Here is a 22,775-nt window from a genome sequence, read left to right as displayed (position 1 = left end):
CCCTAATATTTTGTGCGTTTTGGGGTCGCCGATGCCCATCATCATCTTGTTATAATCTCCCTCGAAGCTTTTCAAGGTTTTGGGGGCTTGAAGGCCCTCCGGGAGACCACAAAAGAGTTATATATGTTTGGCATTCCTCCGGAAAGATTGGGTGGTTGTTGCTGAAAGAGTTTCCCGATGTCCTTCAACAACTTGGTCCGTGCGACCTCTTCTGCCACATCAGGGTCACTAACTAGCCTTTCGGAAAATTTCTTAAGTGTTCGCATGACAGACACATCAGTGCCTGCCAGCTTCTTGCTCGCAACACTGAGGCCCTGGTAGTGGCCGCCGACGGTCAGCACCTTCTGCTTACCCTCCTGTTTCGTGGCTGGCAGCTCCAGGAAGACGATGAAGTTCTTCCTATCGCCGGCATACATGTTGTCGATGTGTATCGTGCCGGACCGCCCGTCAGAGCTCATTTTGTTGGAGTAGCCTCCGGACTCGATAGACGATATGAGGATGCCATAAGGAGTCCCAAGGGTGATCTCGACGGATGTCACAGATATAGATGTGATGCCGGCAATGAATAGTTGGAAGGCATAGTTGATCCTCTTAGTGTCCTTGTTGACGTAGGAGTAGGTGCCGGAGGCCTTGTCGGCGATGTGCTTCATGGCCATGGGGTCATGGTCCTCACCCAAGCCGAAGCCGAAGGCATCCCCAAACTTAGGCTCTTGCCACTCCTTGTTCCATGATCCATTAAAAGAATTCACCCAAAACTTCAAAACTTCACAACACAAAACTCAAAATAGAAAACTCGTGAGCTCCGTTAGCGAAAGAAAACAAAAGACCACTTCAAGGTACTGTAATGAACTCATTCTTTATTTATATTGGTGTTAAACCTACTATATTCCAACTTCTCTATGGATTATAAACTATTTTACTAGCTATAGATTCATCAAAATAAGCAAACAACACACGAAAAACAGAATCTTTCAAAAACAGAACAGTCTGTAGTAATCTGTAGCTAGAGCAAGCTCTGGAACCCAAAAAATTCTAAAATAAATTTCTCGACGTGAGGAATTTATCTATTAATCATCTGCAAAAAGAATTAACTAAATAGCACTCTTCAAATAAAAATTACAGCAGTTCTCGTGAGCGCTAAAGTTTCTGTTTTTTACAGCAATTTCAACAAGACTTTCCCCAAGTCTTCCCAACGGTTCTACTTGGCATAAACACTAATTAAACACAAAAAACACAACCAAAACAAAGGCTAGATAATTTATTTATTACTAAACAGGAGCAAAAAGCAAGGAATAAAAATAAAATTGGGTTGCCTCCAACAAGCGCTATCGTTTAACGCCCCTAGCTAGGCATAAAAGCGAGGATAGATCTAGGTATTTCCATCTTGATTCTTAATTCTTTTAGCGATGTTATGCTTGAATCCGGGAGGTTCCTTACGTTTCCCTTATTTAGAGATCTTGAGATCTAAAGAATCCAACCGCTTATTGCAAAGAGTAATCAACATATTCATGCGGTGAAGATTTACGCTAACGCTCTTAAAAGGTTCAAGAGATTTCTGTAAAATCTTAGTTACTTCGCAAATTTTCTCAAAAACTTGCATTTTTTCTTGGGTATGATGGGGCCCCTTTTGTTGAGGTAAAGTTCCTACTATACCTTCTATAATTTCATGCGCGATACTGGGACCAATTTCAATGAAATTGCCTTTGGCAACACAATCCAAAAGTTGTCTATGAGACATATTAAGCCCAACATAAAAGTTGCGAAGCAAAATTCTGAAATTTACTTCTAGGCTGCATTTACGATAAGATTCCATCATTCTAAACCAAGCATCCTTTAAGTTTTCTCCTTGCTTTTGTTTGAAGTGAAGGACTTCAAACTCGGGAGACATAGGAGCAGAAAGAGGACTAGCCATGATGACAAGAAAACAAACTAGCACGCGAGCAAACAAGAGGCAAATAGAGAGGGAGGATAGAGAGAGAGAGGGCGAATAAAACGGTAAGGATGAAGTGGGGGAGAGGAAAACGAGAGGCAAATGACAAATAATGTAATGCGAGAGATAGGGATTGTGATGGGTAATTGGTATGTTGACTTTTTGCGTAGACTCCCTGGCAACGGCGCCAGAAATCCTTCTTGCTACGTCTTGAGCTTGCGTTGGTTTTCCCCGAAGAGGAAGGGATGATGCAGCAGAGTAGCGTAAGTATTTCCCTCAGTTTTTGAGAACCAAGGTATCAATCCAGTAGGAGGCCACGCTCAAGTCCCTCGTACCTGCACAAAGCGATAGCTACTCGCAACCAACATGATTAGGGGTTGTCAATCCCTTCACGGTCACTTATGAGAGTGAGATCTGATAGATATAATATTTTTGGTATAAAGATGCAAAGTAAAAAGTAAAACCAAAGTAAAAAGCAAAGCAAGATTAAAGTGATGGAGATTGATATGATGAGAATAGACTCGGGGGCCATAGGTTTCATTAGTGGCTTCTCTCAAGAGCATAAGTATTCTACAGTGGGCGAACAAATTACTGTTGAGCAATCGACAGAATTGAGCATAGTTATGAGAATATCTAGGCATGATCATGTATATAGGCATCACGTCCGTGACAAGTAGACCGAAACGATTCTGCATCTACTTCTATTACTCCACTCATCGACCGCTATCCAACATGCATCTAGAGTATTAAGTTAAAAACAGAGTAACGCCTTAAGCAAGATGACATGATGTAGAGAGATAAATTCATGCAATATGAAATAAACCCCATCTTGTTATCCTTGATGGCAACGATACAATACGTGCCTTGCTGCCCCTTCTGTCACTGGGTAAGGACACCGCAAGATCAAAGCCAAAGCTAAGCACTTCTCCCATGGCAAGAACTACCAATCTAGTTGGCCAAACCAAACGGATAATTCGAAGAGACTTGCAAAGATAACCAATCATACATAAAAAAATTCAGAGAAGATTCAAATATTAATCATAGATAGACTTGATCATAAACCCACAATTCATCGATCTCAACAAACACACCGCAAAAAGAAGATTACATCGAATAGATCTCCACAAGAGAAGGGGGAGAACTTTGTATTGAGATTCAAAGAGAGAGAAGAAACCATCTAGCTACTAACTATGGACCCGAAGGTCTGAGGTAAACTACTCACACTTCATCGGAGGGGCTAGGATGATGTAGAAGCCCTCCGTGATGACGGCCCTCTTCCGGCGGAGCTCCGGAACAGGCCCCAAGATGGGATCTCGTGGATACAGAAAGTTGCGGTGGTGGAATTAGGTTTTTGGCTCTTGTTCTGATCGTTTGGGGGTACGTAGGTATATATAGGAGGAAGAAGTATGTCGGTGGAGCACCGAGGGGCCCACGAGGCAGGGGGTGCGCCCTAGGGGGGGTGCCCCTCACCCTTGTGACCTCCTCTTTGACCCCCTGGAGTAGGGTCCAAGTCTCCTGGATCACGTTCGGTGAGAAAATCACGTTCCCGAAAATTTTATTCCGTTTGGACTCCGTTTGATATTCTGTTTCTCCGAAACACTGAAATAGGCAAAAACAACAATTCTGGGATGGGCCTCCGGTTAATAGGTTAGTCCCAAAAATAATATAAAAGTGGAAAATAAAGCCCAATATAGTCCAAAACAGTAGATAATATAGCATGGAGCAATCAAAAATTATAGATACGTTGGAGACCTATCAACCCCCTTTGGAAGGTTTGGATGCCTGCACAGATACTCTGCCAAGTAAATGACTATCCCTTCTTTGGTCCTGCCTTCAAAATATTTCCATTGGGGTAGTATTTTGCACTCAGCACATGTGCACATAAAGAGTCCGGGTTTTGGATTAGTCGCAACACTGTTTTGCTAACATATCAAGGTTGAAACAGTGAAGGTCTCTAAACCCCAAGCCCCCTTTCTTCTTTGGTACACACATCTTCCACCATGCAAACCAATGCATTTTCTTTTTTACCTCACCATCACCCCACCAAAATCCAGCTATTTCATCCGTGATTGTTTTGCATATTCCTTTAGGTAACTTGAACACTGACATAGCATACGAGGGAATTGCTTGAGCTACCGATTTTACCAGAATTTCCTTACCCTGCATCAAGAGAAAATTTTCCTTCCAACCCTTCAGACGCTGGCATACCCGGTCAATGAGATGTTGGAAACAGTCACTTTTATCAACCCCCACCATAGTGGGCAGCCCCAAATATTTGTCTAATAGTGCTTCAGTAACAATATTAAGTTCCCTGCAAATATTCTCTCATACACCAACATGAGTATTAGGACTAAAAAAGATGCTAGATTTGGCGTTGCTAACCAGTTGGCCTGAACTACCACAATAAACGCCCAGAATCCTTTTCAGTGTGTTTGCACATTGCATGTTTGCTTTCATTAAAATCAATGAGTCGTCCGCAAAAAGAAGATAAGAGATAGTAGGTGCATTCCTACATACCTTGACACCTTCCAGATTTCCAATCTCTTCCTCATGAGCAAGCATGCTAGAAAGCCCTTCCGAGCATAACAAAAATAAATAAGGGGAGAGGGGATCCCCCTGTCTGAGGCCTCTAGTGGGTAGAAATTCTTCCGTTTCTGTATCATTGAAACGGACTCTATAGCTCACAGAAGAAACACATTCCATTATCATTTGGACCCACTGCTCATGAAACCCCATCTTTAGCATCATCTTTTCCAGAAATCTCCATTCCACTCTATCATATGATTTCATCATATCAAGCTTTACCACACAGTACCCCGAAGACCCATGGGTCTTCTTTTTTATGGTGTGGAAACATTCATAGGCAACAAGGACATTATCAGTAATTAATCTGCCTGGTACAAAAGCACTCTGTGTTGGAGAAATAACTTCTGGAAGAATTCTCTTTAGTCTATTAGCAATCATCTTTGAAATAATCTTATATATGACATTACATAGACTGATTGGCCTGTACTGACTTATTACCTCTGGACTGTCAACCTTGGGGATCAAAACGATTTTTGTTGAATTCCATCCAGCCTGTATTATTCTTTTGTTTATTGCATCCAACACCTCATCTGTTAGCTCCTCTCCCACAATGTGCCAAAACCTCTTAAAAAAGATTGCATGTAACCCGTTAGGGCCCGGCGCCTTCATATCACCTATTTGAAAAAGAGCTTTGCCCACATCCTCCCGGGTATACGGGGCAACAAGAAACTCATTCATATTATTTGTTACAATAGGTTTAACAGAAGATAACAAACCATGGTCAATCTCAGCAGAACTTGAGGTGAAGAGATTACAAAAATAGTCACGAACTAGCGGCCTGAGATTGTCATTGCCTTCCACCCAATTTTGGCTTTCATCTTTAAGTTTTTTTATCAGGTTCCTTCGCCTTTTTGCTGTTGCTGAATGCTGAAAATATGAAGAATCCCGGTCTCCCTTCTTTAACCAATTAACTCGACCCCTCTGGGCCCAATAGATCTCATCATGTTCAAGGAAGTTTCAATCAAAACTGATAGTTCTTTTTGCCTCATCTTCGCATCATCCGAAAACGGTTCCCTCATTAGTGCCTCAAGTTCCCGTCGAGCCTTCTTTAGTTTTGCTTGTGGTTTTTTCAAGACTCGGCTATCCCATGCATGGAGGTCTCGGTGAACCGAATTGAGTTTGTCCATGGTTGTAGGGCACAAACCTTGGTGAACCAGTTTTTGCCAAGCAGTGGTAACAATCTCATTCACAGATTCTTCCGCTAACCATCGCATTTCAAACTTCTTGTTTCTCTTTGGTCTACTTTCCGCCACACCTGATAGGTACTTGGTATCCAATAGCACCGGTCGGTGGTCCGATTTGCCCATATCCAAGTTACTCAAACCCGCGAGCAGGTACAACTGCAACCATGCAGCATTAGAGACTGCTCGATCGAGCCTCTCGCGCAGACCACCGCGAAACCAGGTGAACATGTCACCATTATAACCTAAGTCCTCCAAATTGCAATCTGATAGCGCATCTTGAAACGCTTGTAGTCGAGACTGATGACGAGGGGAGCCCCCATCCTTCTCCGACGATTATAAAATCTCGTTAAAATCGCCTATCACCATCCACGGCAACCCTGATTGAGCATGCAAGTCACGTAAATTTCTGAAAGTTCTATCGTTATGATCCCATCTTGGTTCGCCATAGATTCCCGTCATCCTCCACATGCGCCCATCATTTTCTTTGACAGACACATCAATGAACTCAAGAGTAGTAGTCCGGGAGTAGATCCTCACCTCCTTCTTCCAGACTAACAAGAGCCCACCACTTGTTCCATCCAAACTAGGAGCAACCAGTTTATGATCAAACTTCAACCTCCACAACACCTCGTCTGACTTAACTTCATCCAAGTGTGTCTCGGACAGAAAAATCACATCCGTCTCAAAATGCCTCTGAAAATCTAGAAGCGAACGCATTGTCGTGGCACCAATGAGGCCCCGACAGTTCCAACTGAAAATCTTCATTGTTTCTAGATCCCCTCCAGACTTCCGTCAAAGAAGTACCAAGCCAACGAATGATCAAAACAACACCAAGCTGGCATAGACTGGATCACAATTCCCCCACACAGATCATTCATAATTCATGCAAAGCATGTTCCTCCCGGCCATGGGCGATGGAACAGACAAACCAATCTACTCACGGAGACCTTGGTGTACAGCCACCAGGGACAACGGTGCAGAGAAAGAGAGACCAGCCACGGCACCGTAGTTGCCGTCCTGGGACTGAGGACGCCGGCACCCGCGCCGCCGCCAAGGAGGCGGACGGTGGCGTACCAGCCAAACCCTAGTCGCCCAGAAATCGCTTTCCTCGAGAAAAACGGTCACCACTGCTATCTTCATAAGGAAGAAGTGAGATAAAAGGAACCGTTGGTGGAAGGTGGAGGAAGAGATGAAAGACCAAGGGGTGGAAGAGAAACGCTTGGACTCTTGAGAGAATGTATGTTGGTTTAGGTTGTCTAGAAAAAATGTATGTTGGTTTAGCAATGGTATCATGTAGCCTTTATCTAGTTCTCAAAAAAATAAAATCGAAGTCTTTATCTAAGATGGTCGCGTTGCTAAACAATATCTCATTATAAAAAAACTATATCTAGCTAGAGCACTGCATTGATCATTTTATCTATTTCCTTCTTTTTTATTCCCAACCGTCCATGAAGCAAACTGATTATACATTTTTTCATGAGAACAACTTTTGCATTAAAGTAGGGTGGAAACTGTACCAGAAACGAGAGTGGTCTGGCCACCAACAACACTCACACACGAACACACAACACCAGATAATAAAACACCACACCAGTTGACAAGGGTAAACGCTTATAATTATCCATTGTCTTGACCTTTTATTCTCGGGATATCATCAGAGGCGAAGAGTTACTTCATTGTCACCGTGAGCTTCACCGATCAGGGATTTCACCTCCCTTTCCTTCCTCGCGGCACTTGTAAGCAAAGTGTCCAAAATCTTGGCAATGGAAGCGCTTACCCGGTATGTGTCACCGCCATAGCCTCCCCCGCTCCTGCCGAGGAGGATCTTGGCAACTGAAGCATATACCTTGGGTGCATCATGGTTGAGCTGATCAACTACTTCCCTCGCTTTCCACTCAGCATGCATCAACAACTCATTCTCCTTCTTGGCGTCATGGAGGAGGATCTTGGCAACCGAAGCATATACCTTGGTTGCATCATGGCTGAACTGATCAGCCTCTTCCCTCGCTATCCACTCAGCGCGTGTCAACAACTCATTCTCCTTCTCGGTAGCACCGAGTCGTCCTAGGCGCTCCTCATGCACCTTGAGCCGCCCAATAACCTCCTGGAGTGTCATGGTGTTGAGGTCGCCAAATTGCTCGATGGTCGAAGCAATCTGGATGTGCTTGTTGGGGACGGCGCGGAGGAACTTCTTGACGGTGTAGGGCTCCTCGATGCGTTCACCGAGTGTGTGGATCTTGTTGACGACCGTCGTCAGCCGGACGGCGAAGTCGTCGATGGAGTCCGTCTCCTTCATGCGCAACGCCTCAAACTCCAGCTTGAGGGTTTGCAGCTTGGCATCCCTCAGGCGCTGGTCTCCGATGTGCATGGTCTTGAGCGCCTCCCACGCCGACTTGGCTGTCTTCTTCTGGGATAGCAGGAAAAGTGTGCCCTCCGGGATAGCCTGGTAAATGGCAGCCAACGCCATTTGGTTCTTCCTTGCCGAAACTTTGGGATGGTCTTTGGCTCCGACAGCATCCCAAACCCCTTGAGCGCGCATGTATGCCTCCATCTTGATGGCCCAAGCAGCATAGTTGCTCTCCGTGAGCATCGGATACTGCAGTGGGCCTAATTTCATCGCCGGATTGGGGCTTCCCTCGAGTGTAGAATAGAGCATCGCCAAAAAGAGTGAGGCCACCGCAAGTGTCACGGCAACACTCGGCAGCAAGCAAGAGCAAGGGTTGCTCTTCGCCCTTGCGATGATCTTTTCCCATCTAGATGTAGCAGCAGTAGTACCGCCACTACCAGTAGTAGTAGCACCACTGCCACCACCAACAGCAACAAAAGTGCTGGCATCCTGGACGACTTTTTGCCCTGGGGTTCTGAAAGGAGTGTCGCAGGGGTCGTCCATGGTGGTTGCACGTTGCCAACTATGGGAAGATAGCCATGACAATATGTAAGGCAGCCCTAATATTTTGTGCATTTTGGGGTCGCCGATGCCCATCATCATCTTGTTATAATCCCCCTCGAAGCTTTTCAAGGTTTTGGGGGCTTGAAGGCCCTCCGGGGAGACCACAAAAGAGTCATATATGTTTGGCATTCCTCCGGAAAGATTGGGTGGTTGTTGCTGAAAGAGTTTCCCGATGTCCTTCAACAACTTGGTCCGTGCGACCTCTTCTGCCACATCAGGGTCATTAACTAGCCTGTCGGAAAATTTCTTAAGTGGTCGCATGACAGACACATCAGTGCCCGTCAGCTTCTTGCTCACAACACTGAGGCCCTGGTAGTGGCCGCCGACGGTCAGCACCTTCTGCTTACCCTCCTGTTTCGTGGCTGGCAGCTCCAGGAAGACGATGAAGTTCTTCCTGTCGCCGGCATACATGTTGTCGATGTGTATCGTGCCGGACCGCCCGTCAGAGCTCATTTTGTTGGAGTAGCCTCCGGACTCGATAGACGATATGAGGATGCCATAAGGAGTTCCAAGGGTGATCTCGACGGATGTCACAGATACAGATGTGACGCCGGCAATGAATAGTTGGAAGGCATAGTTGATCCTCTTAGTGTCCTTGTTGACGTAGGAGTAGGTGCCGGAGGTCTTGTCGGCGATGTGCTTCATGGCCATGGGGTCGTGGTCCTTGCCCAAGCCGAAGGTGTGCGCTGGGAAATCGGGGCTAATAGTTGCCTCAAAGATACCACTGTCCAAACCATCCGACAGGAACACAATGCAGCCTACACGGCTGCTCATTTCCTCAGCTGGACGCCCCCGCAGAATCTAAACAATAGGTTCATAGAAATATGAAATAAAAAAATACGTCAAAATCTGTTTGCAAAGAAATCACGCATGGCTATATATGTGCATCTATGATCGATCGATCATAACCAGAACTCGGTTCAACTTTCTTTAACTATATGACCACTAGAACATTTGAAAGTACTCCCGCTGTTCGCTGTTATAAAATGTTTTGGATATTTTAATATGAACAACTGTAACATATATTTTTTTGGTTAATCAATATATGAGGTGGTGTTCAAAGAAAAATATGTTTTGGATATTTTAAGATGGACTACATATGGATCAAATGAGTGAACAAACACACTAAAACATGTATAGACACCCAATTCATAAAAGAGTTAGAACATCTTTAATAGTGAACGGATGGAGTAGTTTTGATTTGCAAGATAATACTCCCTTCGTTTCAAGAAAAAATTATAGTCAAACTTATATATGTTTAACCAAGTTTATAGAGAAAAGTATCAGCATCCTTAATAATATACAGAACTAGTGTCATCAGATACATCATTAATTGTATATATTCATACTTTACTTATTTAATATTGTACTATATTTGTTAAATATTATAGATATCAATGGTTTAATAATTAATAAACTTGATCATATCCACTAGTTGACATGTTTGACTTTTGTAGAACCTAATATGCACTACCTTGCGGAATAGAGAGTAATAGATCTTGTAAGTTTCTTAGAAAAAACTATCTGTGTGCATATCACTATTATATATAGAGAGATCAGACATAAACTCTTTGTGGTATGAGTCGGTAAAATTCAGCCCAAATGATAAGTGCACAAAGCACTACGGTCCTGACATTTTTTACAATTAAAGTTACCATCCAAAAAAACTAAAACTTACCATCCGAAAAGAAAGTTGTCATCATGAACAACTAAATTAAGTTACCGTCATCACGGCACTGAACTTGTCATAAAAACGTTTGAAGTTGCCATCTGTTCGTGTCACACGTGTGACACTTATCAAGATCCAAATTCAATACATATAGGTTGCTCACCTTCTCAAAATAAGAATACAAATATCCAGATTCATCAAGGGATTACCTGAGCTCCCTCATGCAGAGCCGGGCCCATATTGGTGCCGCCTTTGGTGAAGAGCTCATTGATCTTGTCCCGGGCGGCTCTCCGGCCTTGCTCAGACATGTATGTGAGCTCCGTAAGGCGGTACACATTGGACTCGAAGGATACGATGGAGAGCCGGTCGTTGGTGCCGAGTTTGTCGATGACGTTTGTGATGGCCTCCTTCATGCGCTCCAGCTTGTCCCCCAGCATGCTCCCGCTGATGTCTAGCACGGCGACGATGTCCGCACCGACGTGCCGCGGCGGCTTGGAGCCGGCAGCCTCCCCCTCCGCCGTGACCCGCAACATCACCGGGAAGCTTTGCCGACTGTCCTCACATGGAACCCCGCTGCTTGCCGTGAAAGCTTGCACCTTCACCTGAACATGCATGCATCCATGTTATTAGTCATTGAAACTAAACATGGGCAGAGCTAGAGCTTCAGCCAAGTTATACTGTAGAAGCGATTGTTCTACGGTTTTCGAGTAAAAAAAGAACTTCATCGAAATGTTTTTATATTTCTTTACAGAGTGAATTCTCTATTAATTACCGAAGTGGTGTCATGTGTGATCCAGGAGCGCCAGCTCGCAGCCGCCTGCTAGAGGAGTAGCAACAAGCTAGTAAGAAGAAGAAGAAGAAGAAGAAGAAGAAGAAGCACACAGTAACGATGCAAATTGATCGAATCACCTTCACAAGGGCCATCTTCCTAGCAAATAAGATGATCGATCTTGTTGAACACCGGGTCTTGCTTCTGTGCTCGCAAATCGCAGTGCTCTCAGCTTCAAGGATTGCACGGTATATATAGAGGCCACAAGGAGCTAGCTACTTGGTGCCAAACGTCGTCACCAGTATAATATAGCAAAGAGAAATGAGGTGTGGTATAGTTTTCAAGACTTGAAAGACTATACTTGAAACCTGTTGTAAGGGCATCTCTAACGTGGACCATAAAACCACCCGCAACTGTCCAGATAGGACGGTCCGGACGTATTCTGATATCCAACGCATGCCTATATCGGCCAGCCGACCAGTCCAGACGCAATTTCTTTCGTAAAACCAGGCTTTGCAGGCATCCAGATCATTGCCATCCATATGTTTGACCTCCCTGGCCCATAAGCCTCTCCCGCACTTTCCATCTAACGCCTGCATCGTATTCACACTGGCCCAGAGCACGCATCGGCCGATATTGATGCCAAACGACGCTACCGGACCTGAAGACTGTGCTGATGGACGTGACCTCTCAGGCGTCACCGCTTGAATGCAGACGCCGCGTCCCAAGAAACCAACTCCGGCCGCTGCGCCGCATTGAAGAGGGCTGACCAGCCCTTCGCATGGCCTGGCCGTGGCTATTTTAAGCAAAGTTTCAAATAGCCCGCTATAGCTCCGCTATAGCACGCTATAGCGTTTAGAAAAGGTCTTGCGCTAAGAGACTTTGGTCCAAACAAATGAACAAACATTTTAAATAGCGCGCTATAGCTCCGCTATAGCACGCTATAGCATTTGAAAGAGGGCCGGCGCTAAGATGCTTAGCGCGCTATTTAAAACTTTGATTTTAAGTCGTGTGCCGGTGATGCACATCCACACTTCGTCCTATCCTCCTCCTCTCCAAGCCCTTCCAACTCCAGCAGCGATGCCGAAGTCATGGTTCTCTACGCCGGCAGGCGGAGGCGATGGCGGTGGCAGTTCATCACCAGACTAATCTTGGCGCCATCACCCTTGCTCTTTGGCCCCTCGGCATCCATGGTCGTCATCTCCTCTGGCGAAGAGAAGGACCAGCAGCCGCAGCTAGCAGTGGTCGCACCTCCTCGCGGAGGTGGCTCAGATGGACGGAGAATTAGTCCGTCGGATCAAGATCACGAACAAACATTCTCTCCAACAGATGGGCCCGGCGCCATTGTCGCTGGTGCGAGTCAAGGAGGAGTCATCGTCCCCACCGTGCTACCCGCATCAAGTGCGAGCCAACGTCCCCACTTTGGCGGGTCAAGGAGGAACCCACCTCTCCCACACAACCGCAACAACGTCCAGATTAGACACCGCGTCAAGGAGGAGCCGGCCTCGCCTCCGCGCAACCACAACGTGAAGATCGACGCCACGTCAAGGACGAGCCCGCGTCGCCACGGCCGCACAACGGGTAGGCCCATAGAGTTTACCTTTTCTCTCTCTCTCTCTCTCTAGTTTTTAGTTAAACGGTCGAAATCAACCTTTTATTAAATTATGTCCAAACTTTTATGAAACCTGCCAAGTTTGATACCTCCGGTTTTGTAAAGTCTTGTTTGAAATGTATGAGACTAGCGTTGGATGACTGCCTCTCGCATCACTGTCGATAGACTGATCCCCCTGTCCGTGGACGGATGCGAGAGCGAATTTATGGATCAATGTTGAAGATGCTCTAAGCATGGTCGTTACAGGACTACTATTTGCCGGGTGCAGATGGGCCCAGGCTTAGACTTGAATTATCGGATCATTTCACCTGCACATGTTGTGTTGTACTCCCTCCGTTCCTAAATATAAGTCTTTTTAGATATTTCAATATGAACTACATATAAAGCAAAATGAGTGAATTGATATACTAAATTATGTCTATATACATCCATATATAGTTCATATTAAAATCTCTACAGACTTATATTTAGAAATGGAGGAAGTAGTTTCATTGGACGCTTTGATCTTCCCGTACCTCTGCAACTATACAACCCCATAGTATGCTCTACTTAGTCCCAACATTCATATTGGTTTGCACTTTTAGATCTTCGATTTAATCAATAAGTACATGCTATATGCCACAACAAAATGCTATTAGAAACTTCTTTTAAGTATGAATTCAGTGAGTATATTTTGTGATAATAACTCACATTTCATTAATTGATTAACTTTATGACCTAGTAATATGCGGCCCATACAAATCGGAAGAGGGTATATTGAAACGGTTGTCATTATCAGTCAACGCGCTCTTATCAAAGCCTGGGAAATAAGGAACCCTTATCCATGGACTTTTGCCCAAAGAACCCTGGGAAACAAGGAACTCAGCGAGGAGATTTCTGGAGGAAGATAAGTTTAGAGAAAACCCTATGATATACTATATATATGTACATTCGTAATAAATAGTTGCAGTCATCTGACGTGCATGCAGTTGAGCGTGCTGACGCATGCATGTGAGGTATGCAAACTGAATGATGCATTACAGCTAACCAAACTTCTATATCTTGGGTATTATCAGACAGTTTTTAATTTGAGTGGGCATGAGAATTTAGAGACTTATAAAACCGATGGAGAGAGAATTATGAGAGTAAAAAGAGTAAGGCCTTGTACAATGAGAGGTGCTTAGGAAAATAAACCGAATTTTTCTGAAGCACCGGTGCTTATTTCTACAGGAAAGACGCTTAGTTAAGCGTCTACCCTGTACAAATAAGCACCAGTGCTTAAAAAAACCTGGTTTATTTCTCTAAGCACCTCCCATTGTACAAGGCCTAAGAGCATCTACAACCGGGCACCCCAAACCCTCCCCAAACGACTGGGCGGCCCACCAGGTCACTGACCTGTCACGAAATATTGTTGACCAGGTTACTTGTACAAGAACCAAACAAGTAAGCCGAGATATGTTAGGTTCGTGAAATTTAAATAGTAAAAAATAGCTCATAATTTTAAGTGACTGTTCTAGTTCATGTGATTGAAGTTTTCGATTATATTAAAGGTATTGCTTAACTTGCTGCTCCAGAAAATAAACAGTTCATACGTCGACATGGAAGATGCACTTCTATGAAGATGTGACATTCGATATGACAAACCAACTATGTATAATGTGTACATTATCTTTTGTCTTCTGTTTTATTTGGATCAGCTTAAGGTTACGTATCGCGCTACGTGCATGTGATGTGAGACAACGAGTTGGAATTTGTACAACTAAAGAATTAAAGACCGATCGTTCGGTCAGTCCTATTTGGAGTCTTAGTTATTGTTATCTCGAGTACAACATATCCATAATCTCAGACAAAAATAACTTACTCTTACTCGAGACTATGATTCAAATTTCTGATTGCTCTTTCAGTATTACCGTACAATCATCTCTGACGCAAAATTTGTGACTCGAAGAAAAAGAACGGGAAATACCTTAGAGATTTTCTTTACGCTACAAAAATTTCACTTGGGCTTCGTCCTTCGTAGGGACACAGACATGAGATGAGATGAGATGATAACTATCAAGTGGTATCAGTTTTCAGGTTAAGGGATGGAGGACAGAACTCATTTATTATTTTCATGCACTTTCAGCCAGAATTTTTGGTGGAATATTGGTATTGAATGGAACACTGACATGAGCATTCATGACATGATTATTGATGCCAACCTGAGATATAAACTGCCATTCTTCATGGAAATAATGATTGTGGGATGCTGGAGTATATGGAACCAGAGAAATGGATTGATCTTTGAGGATATACCATGTTCTATAGCCTCATGTAGATTTGATTTCATCACAACTTTCAAGCTCACCATGTTGAGAGCCAAGCTCAGCCTCAAGGATGGCATGTCATCCTGGATAGATAACATCTGAATAATTATTTTAATTTCTACCTTTTCATTTAGGTAGACTCTACAACTCTGGTTGCTCCCCCAACAACCATTGTAACCTGCACTTTTTATTCCTTATAATGAAAATGACACACAGTAGGGCTTTTGCCTTACTGTTTTATTGTCAAAAAAAAAAGGCACAGACATGTTTCAGTCGCACGGAGTCAGTGGCTTATCGGCCACCTTCCGCACTTCCAGATGCGACTCAAATTCAAAGCTTACAACTTGAAAAAATGAATGTAATATTTTGTACACCATTTTGCAACATCATCACTATATTTTTTTTGTACGTACTATAAAATCAATGCAAAAGCACCGCAGCATTTTAAATACATCCTGCAACAAAAAATCTTCTGTATACAACAAAGTGCCACTGGTTGCAATAAACCACCTAGAACAAACATCCATGTGCATATGCAGTAGGCCAAGGCTTGCAGCAAAGCAGAAAACATGGCAATATTAGTCATGCAAAAGTCTCTGTAGAAAATAGTTGTTTGTAAAGTGTTGGCTTTGTTGTTTGCTTATGGCATGTTGCTAGTACCATGTTTGTATCTTCCTTTACTGTTTGAGAATTGAGACTATATTCATTCTGTATTTTGATTGCCAGACAGGGTATCATTTTTACTGAACCAGGGAGGGATCTCCGTTTTTCTAAAAGAAACATCCTTTCCAATATCACGCCATGAAATTGGTCCAAGAAAATAATTGTATCACTGGATGCTATTTTTTTTTTTGAGTCTGTAGCGAACTACTATTGTGCCTCTTAGTTATCATGATATGCTGACGAGATGTTAGGTGCGCGGTCGTATTGGTGTGAGGGAGATGTGCACTTGTCATGTCTAGATTTGTCTTCTCCCTCTAGCTTGCTTTACATAGTAGACCACTGCATGTTTAGACAGACAATAGCCTAGATCCATTTATTACTCGTCGTTTTGTTTAGTATTTGGGTCGTGCCTTTAATTCCTATTTTAAATTTATTTTGTTATTTTAGTTTATCTTACTGGCATTGCCGATGTCTCATAGAAGGCGATAGTTAGTAAGTTATTTCCAAGTGATGACTTGTGTGCAAACATGGCTATTATTCGTGACAATTTGACGGCTGGAAAGGGGAAATGCTCAGCCTTAATTTGTTCCATTGGTTCAAAAAATATTGGGGCAACATTTCCATTGAAATGTACTACGATGGTCCATGCGCTTGCAGTGTATTGCCATATTTTAAGGAAAGTGAAGGGTTGATCTGCAGCTTTCACCGTGGCGGATTTCTACTATGAGAGGAGAGAATGTAACGAAGTAGTTCACAGCCGTGCGCGCTCCGTCATCACTAAATCCCTAGTCACCATGTGTAGTTTGGCTCACCACCTTTGCTCATTTCTAACTCTGTTTTTTAATATATCGTGTGAATTCTAACAACAGTATGCTCCAAAAAACTTGGCATGCCATATCCCATCGACGATGGCTCGCTCCCAACCATATGCAGTAGTACATAGGCCACAAGGACTACATATCGCTCGTGACGAGCAATATGGCGTGCTCACGGGGGTCGCCATGCACCTTGATGTAGGACGACCGAATAGCCAGGGCCTGGATGGGTTTTAAAAAGGGTACGCAGTTTTATTTGTGTTTTTACGGGGACAGTTGTCTCCGATTTTTCGACCAGTTTTTTCGGAAAAAACAATTATCTCCTCTTAGTGTTTTCTTGGTTCTCACTTTTTTCCTGTTAATTTGCTTTTTGGGTTTTCCCTTTTTATGTTCCTCTTTTGTTTTCCCATTTTCAGTTTAAAAAAATGTTATGTTTTAAAATTACATGAACATTTTTAAAAATGTGTGAACACTTCTTAGTGCACCCAAAAATATTAAATGCATATTGTTTTTTCCAAAAGTGCGCATTTAAAAAAATAACATGAACATTGTAATATTTATTAAAATTACAATTTATTTTTATTGAAACATGCGTATATATTGTAATAATCAGAAGAACTTTTTAAAGAAATTGACAATTTTTTTTAAAAAAATACACAAACATTTAATAACAATTACAATTTTCTTTAATTGCATGAATGTTAGAGTGCGAACAATTTTCTTAATTACATGAACAGATTTTTAACCACATAAACAATTTTATGACTTATATATTTTTTTACTTTGGTAACAAATAATTTTTTAGTTAAATACTCCATTTTGTAGAATTTTTTGGGGGGTTGCATTTTGTAGAGTTAGTCTAATTAGATGCGTGTGCATGTAATACTAGCTGATGCCCCGCGCATTGCTGCGAGAATCTTGGTAAATCAGATGCATAAATAGATGTTAAAAGCCTACAACAATTGCACAAAAAAATTTAGGAATGCTCTTGGGATGTATTTTGAAAACTATAAAGTATATGAAGCATGTCACAAAATGTTATATAAAAAGAGAAATCTATTGGATTGAAGTCAAACGGTGTGCCATTTTCAACAAAAATGTGTAATGTGACCTACATATATTTGCTTCAAGCATCTAACGTACAAATATATATAGGTCAAGCAAGAAAAATGTGTGACATGATAGTTTATGCTGCCCGCAAAAAATAGTGATACAAATCCATGCATGATTGATGAGGTGACATGGTTGCATGAATAGATTAGAGCACAAAGTTTAACTTATGACCACACGCATGATTTGACGATGTGGCATAGTTGCATGAAGAGGAAAAATAGATAGTGGGTTGCAACTCTTACAAAACGGTAAACAAAGCTAGCTACTTTAGATCGATCTAGCACAGGAACCGTCCAGATCATCGCTTTGTTTTTTGAACTTGTCCAGATCGTCACTTCGTCCCGCCGAGACCTTGTCCAGTGCGTTTTAACCGCGTCGCGACCAACTAGACCCACGCAATCGGGCCGCTGCTCCGCAGCCTGACTCAGGGATCATCCCGTTCATTGGACCAATCAGCCCAAAAGCCCACGTAAACCGACCGACAGAAATCTTGCCCCCGCCCCGTGCAATTCTCCATCCATCCCTATCTCCGATCTCCCAGTCCAGCTCCCACCCTCCTTAATGCGGCAGCTTGCCCAGCGCCGCTCGGCTGGCGGAGGATCTGCCTCGTGGCTGTGAGGGGATCATGCCTTACGACTAGCGGCGACCTAAGAATCGTCCATCCCGTCGGCGGTGACACCCTACCTCCGCCGCCGACGTCTAGGGATCGCAACGGCAAGCGGCACTCATTATGGGGCCTCTTCTCTTTAAACTTACTGGTCGCCGGTGATGCTCGGGATGCCGCCCTTGTTACCGGCCTGTGCAACGCCCCTACCACGTCCACGCTGACCCAGGACGGGAGTGTGGCACTAATAAGCCCATGCTCCTCTACGACAGGCAGGTTGGACGAGACAAGAAATTTTCTGGTAAATTTTCTGTGCAAATTCTCTCTAATTAAGGAAATCTTTTAACCCTTCTAATGTTGTGATTATATCATGCACGAAGGCTCTTGCCGTCTTTCTGTATGGTGATTTATCCATCCGCGGATCCGCCTTTCCCATGTAATTGGTCCGTGACTGCCCAAGATTGGTGCTCATCAGGCATGTTTTAAAAAGTTCTCTAAATTATAGGTTCAACATATTCCGATGTAGCCATAGAGTACTACCTATTTAAGATTATTGATATCAATGGTTCAGAAATGCATTGTGAGTTTGGCAAGCTAGCCCAGTTCTGCAAATAAGTTTCTTTGATTCTTATTTCTTGCTAACATGTGTGATAGTTCAAGTACTCAACTATTATTGTGGTGTAGCCTCTATATTTCCAGCACCACCCAACGATTTGGCATCATCTTGTAACTATTCCCTCCCCAAAAATGTCAGTGATGATACAGTATGTGATAAGGATCATGTCCTTAGATGTCTAGACTAAACAACCTATATTTCCATAGTCTTGCCACACTAGCTACTTTGCAGTTGGCATGTGCACGCGCATACTATGCTCCCCATTGAACTGTTCAAATTTAGCATTGTGTGTATACATGCATTCATTCTTACAATGTAAAGCCACCTGATTAATATAAAATATCTCTGATATTTAAACCACCTTAATTAGTGTCAAGTATTAGTATATTTCCTTATTACGATGGACGGGCACGGCTACACGCGACTTTAAGGTCTAGTTTAAGAATAGAGGATAGAGGATGCGTGAGAAGCGTCAAAGTATCAAACTCGAGCAATTACATGCTCTTTATTTAATTGATTGAAGCAAACGGGGTACATGGATTACAATATTACAGGGAAGAGATAAACGGAAAATTACATGCAAGCCAACGTACAAACACATGCAATGCGATGCGAGGATAGATATATGATAAAGTGTTGCACCATCGAGGGCGCGGTTGAGCTAGCGCTTGCGCTGGCTGGCGTCGGCGAGCACCTTCTTGATGGACTGCAGCGCCTGTATGGCGGCGTCGAGGTAGAGGGCGAGCGGGGCGGCGATGGTGCCAAATGGATCGTTTTTTATCTCCTCCTCGACGTCGTCGTCGGCGGTGGGCACCGGCTCCTCCGGGTTCTCCTCAAACCTCTTGGCCTGCTCCAGGTAGGCGATCATGCGCGGCGTGACGTAGAGGGAGATGACCTCCCCCTCGTCGCCCCTCCCGGCGGTGCGCTGACGGCCGTGCGACGCAATGGTGGCGAGCGCGTAGGGGTGGCCCCGCTCGTTGTAGAGCGCCTGCGACTCCATGAAAGTGAGCAGCTGCAGCAGCTCAGAGCGTAGCGCGTTAATCATCCTCTCGCCGTCATCCAACATGATGTCCTCCACCGCGTTCTGCGCGTCCATGATCTTTTCCCGCGCCTCCGCCAGCTTCTCGGCGTCCGCCAGGAGGCTCGCCGTGCCGATCGTGTTGGCGTGCAGCCGGCGCAGCTCCTCGGCCTGCACCGAGCGCTGGGAGGCGCCCGCACTGGAGGGGTCGGCAGGGCTTGGGTTGGGCGTGCGCACGATCAGGATGTTCTCCGAAGGCTGGCGCGTCTTCTGGCCGGCGTAGCTGTGCCGCGCCTCGGCCAAGGTGGCGTCGTACTCCTCGGTCTCGTCGCTGTCCCTGAGCGTGAAGTTGACGGCCACCTTGCGCGCTTCTCCGCTGAAGAGGGTGCCGAACTTGATGGTGATGAGGCCGCTCTTGGCGTCGGTGGTCGTGGTGTAGTCGGTGCCGGGGGCCACGGTCATCTTGTCCAGGTCGCCGTCGGCGTTGTTGGGCTCGAGCGTGAGCTGCACGTCCTGCGCCACCACCGTCAGCAGGCCGCCGAGCAGCTGCGAGAAGGGCGCGCTGAGGTTGGTCCCGTCGGGCACCGCGCTGTACGTCCCGCCGGTAGACTTCTTGGCCAGGTCGCTCAGCAGCTTGTGGTCCGTGCCAGCGCCGAAGCCAAAGGTGTATACGGCCACGTCGCCGGGGTTCACTTGCCTGGGGTCACCGGAGGTCTGCCCGTCGGACATGAGGAAGATGTTGGGGGTGCGAGATTCGGTGTGGACGCGGCCGCCGAGGACGGCCAGCCCCAGGTCAAGGCCGGCCTTTATGTCGGTGCCGCCGCCGGCCGCTAGGCCGTTGACGATGGCCTTGAGGTCGGTCTGGGCAGCCTGCGTCATGGAGCGCAGCGGGTTGAGCCTGCGGGCGGAGCTGTCGAAGGTGACGATGGAGAGGCGGTCCATGGGGGTGAGCTTCATGATGACGAACTGAAGGGCCTTCTTCACGCTCTCGATCTTGTCCCCGCTCATGCTGCCACTAACGTCGAGCACCGCCACCAGGTCCAGCCCCTCCCTCATGGCGGCGGAGGATGTCGCCTTGATCTCCACCACCGCCGTCACCGCGTCCTTGGTCAGCCCCACATCTTTCCTGCTGAACGCCGGAAATGCCATGGTCACCAGCCCATCTTTGCTCGAACCTGCACATGCATATAATCCTCCATTAACAACCACATTCCCTTGGTGAATTAGTTACATTGGGATCTCTCAGATTAAGCTAGCTAGCTGTACCTGCATTATTCGGAGAAGAAGGCTTGTCGTCGTCATGGAACAGCGCCATGGTGCTCGCTAAGGTCGGTCGATCGAGTAGAGGAAGTAGATTGAGACAGACAGAGAGAGCAGCTTCTGTATGTCTGTGTGTGTGATAGATAGGCAGGGATACCTCCCTATATATACACACCCAACACCAAGATATCTATGTGTACTATTAGTAGACAGCTTCTTCATCCATTTCATTTTATTCAATCTGGCAGACATGACCCACATGACCGGCATTGGCTATCGTAGTGGCTCAGCTCATTTTCGGCTTGATGAGCAGCAGGCTCAAGCCGAGCTGGCTCACCGAGTTCTTCAAAATTTATTTGAAAGTTTTATTTTTATTGGAAAAAATTGAAGAACAACTCAATATTATAAAAAATCTAAATCTAGTAATTGAATTACCCTCATTCCGGAGAAATTTTGCTGGAAGATTTGAAGTTTGGGTTCCTGTAAGAAGGAAAGAAGGTTTGCGCATTCTTGCAACCGTTGGCCAAACGTACTTTAGGTCCAAACTTTGAAATGGCAGGCCAAATTTGCACAACCTTTCATAGAATATTCAGGGTAGGTAGACTGAATTACTTCAATTGTTTCTGTTTAAAATGAATCTTCGAATTGGACTGAAAATTACTAAACTTGTCCCAATTAATATCCAAATGGTGAAGAAAATTTTCTCGAAATTTTCCAGCACACTGAAGGAAGGAAGATTGCATTGGTAGAAGTTTAGCAGATTTTTACTTCTTTTTGAATTTGTTGGTTTCGGTACGGATTTGATGGCAGACAACAAAATGTTATGATACACTTTGAAACAAGATAAATAAGCCTAACAAAACATTATGCAATACTCTTAAATGAGACAAACTTCCCCAAAAATAGGTAAGTATGACACGAATCTCAAAGCAACGACTGAGAGTGAATGCATGCATGATGTACCACGTGCATGGTAGGAATATCATTTCTCCAACAACTAACGAGATAGTTACCCCGCAAAAAGAAAAAACGAGATACTATGTACTGTCACATGTAGACAATGGGCCCATGGTATCACATCTCTTTGCTTTCTCTCTCCTATGATTTTTTTTTTATGTTTCTAAAAGGTTGAAAGTTTAAACTACCAATAGTATTTTACTTCAAAATTCTTTGAATTTCCTAATTTTTAAAATAACTATCAGTTGAAATAGTCATAAAGTTTGAATTCTGGTGGTTTGCACTTTTGATTTTTTCCAAAGAATTTTGAAAACGAAAGGGTTCGATCAAATTTTTACAGCAGCAACTAAAACAATATAACATGTTTCACAGCAACTATAAAAGTTTAAAGTAGTTCTTATATACTATAATAAACGAACACTGGTGGAAAAACAGGCTTCCGTCCAGCCCCATAAGTCGCGAAGCTGTAGGAACCGCGACTAATGGGACCTTTAGTCGCGGTTCTGGAGGTGAACCGCGACCAAAGGCCTGGGCCCAGGGCGCTCGGTGGCCAGCTGGCGCACGTGAGGGTCTTTAGTCGCGGTTGGCCAGGACAACCGCGACTAAAGGCCTTCGGGCACCTTTAGTCACGGTTTGCCAGGCCAACCGCAACTAAAGCCCCTCCCCTATATATACCCATCCAGCAGCCAACACTTAGCCATTTGGAGCCATTCTCTTCACAAGTGGGTGTAGGTTTGCTTTTGG

The 22,775-nt window shown here is 44.6% G+C and overlaps 1 protein-coding gene across 1 annotated transcript; it reads right to left on the bottom strand.

Annotated features, from left to right (window-relative positions):
* Nucleotides 1-19,457: 19,457 nt before the first annotated feature.
* Nucleotides 19,458-21,129, bottom strand: LOC119299033 (E3 ubiquitin-protein ligase WAV3-like). The gene is made up of 2 exons (XM_037576345.1): nucleotides 21,081-21,129; nucleotides 19,458-20,989 (listed from the first exon to the last, which is right to left on the bottom strand). Exons 1-2 carry the CDS (start codon nucleotides 21,127-21,129, stop codon nucleotides 19,458-19,460), a joined length of 1,581 nt encoding a protein of 526 aa, XP_037432242.1.
* Between the last annotated feature and the right edge of the window lie 1,646 nt (nucleotides 21,130-22,775).

The sequence above is a fragment of the Triticum dicoccoides genome, chromosome 5A (genome assembly GCF_002162155.2).
Source record: "Triticum dicoccoides isolate Atlit2015 ecotype Zavitan chromosome 5A, WEW_v2.0, whole genome shotgun sequence".
NCBI classification, from domain to species: domain Eukaryota; kingdom Viridiplantae; phylum Streptophyta; class Magnoliopsida; order Poales; family Poaceae; genus Triticum; species Triticum dicoccoides.
This window is presented reverse-complemented; position numbering and strand designations above follow the sequence as displayed.

Excerpts from the sequence above, each read along its gene's own strand:
- LOC119299033 (XM_037576345.1), bottom strand. The coding sequence starts at position 21,129 with ATGGCGCTGTTCCATGACGACGACAAGCCTTCTTCTCCGAATAATGCA. Across the intron at positions 20,990-21,080 it reads TTCTTCTCCGAATAATGCAG|GTTCGAGCAAAGATGGGCTG; the intron begins GTACAGCTAGCT and ends ATGCATGTGCAG.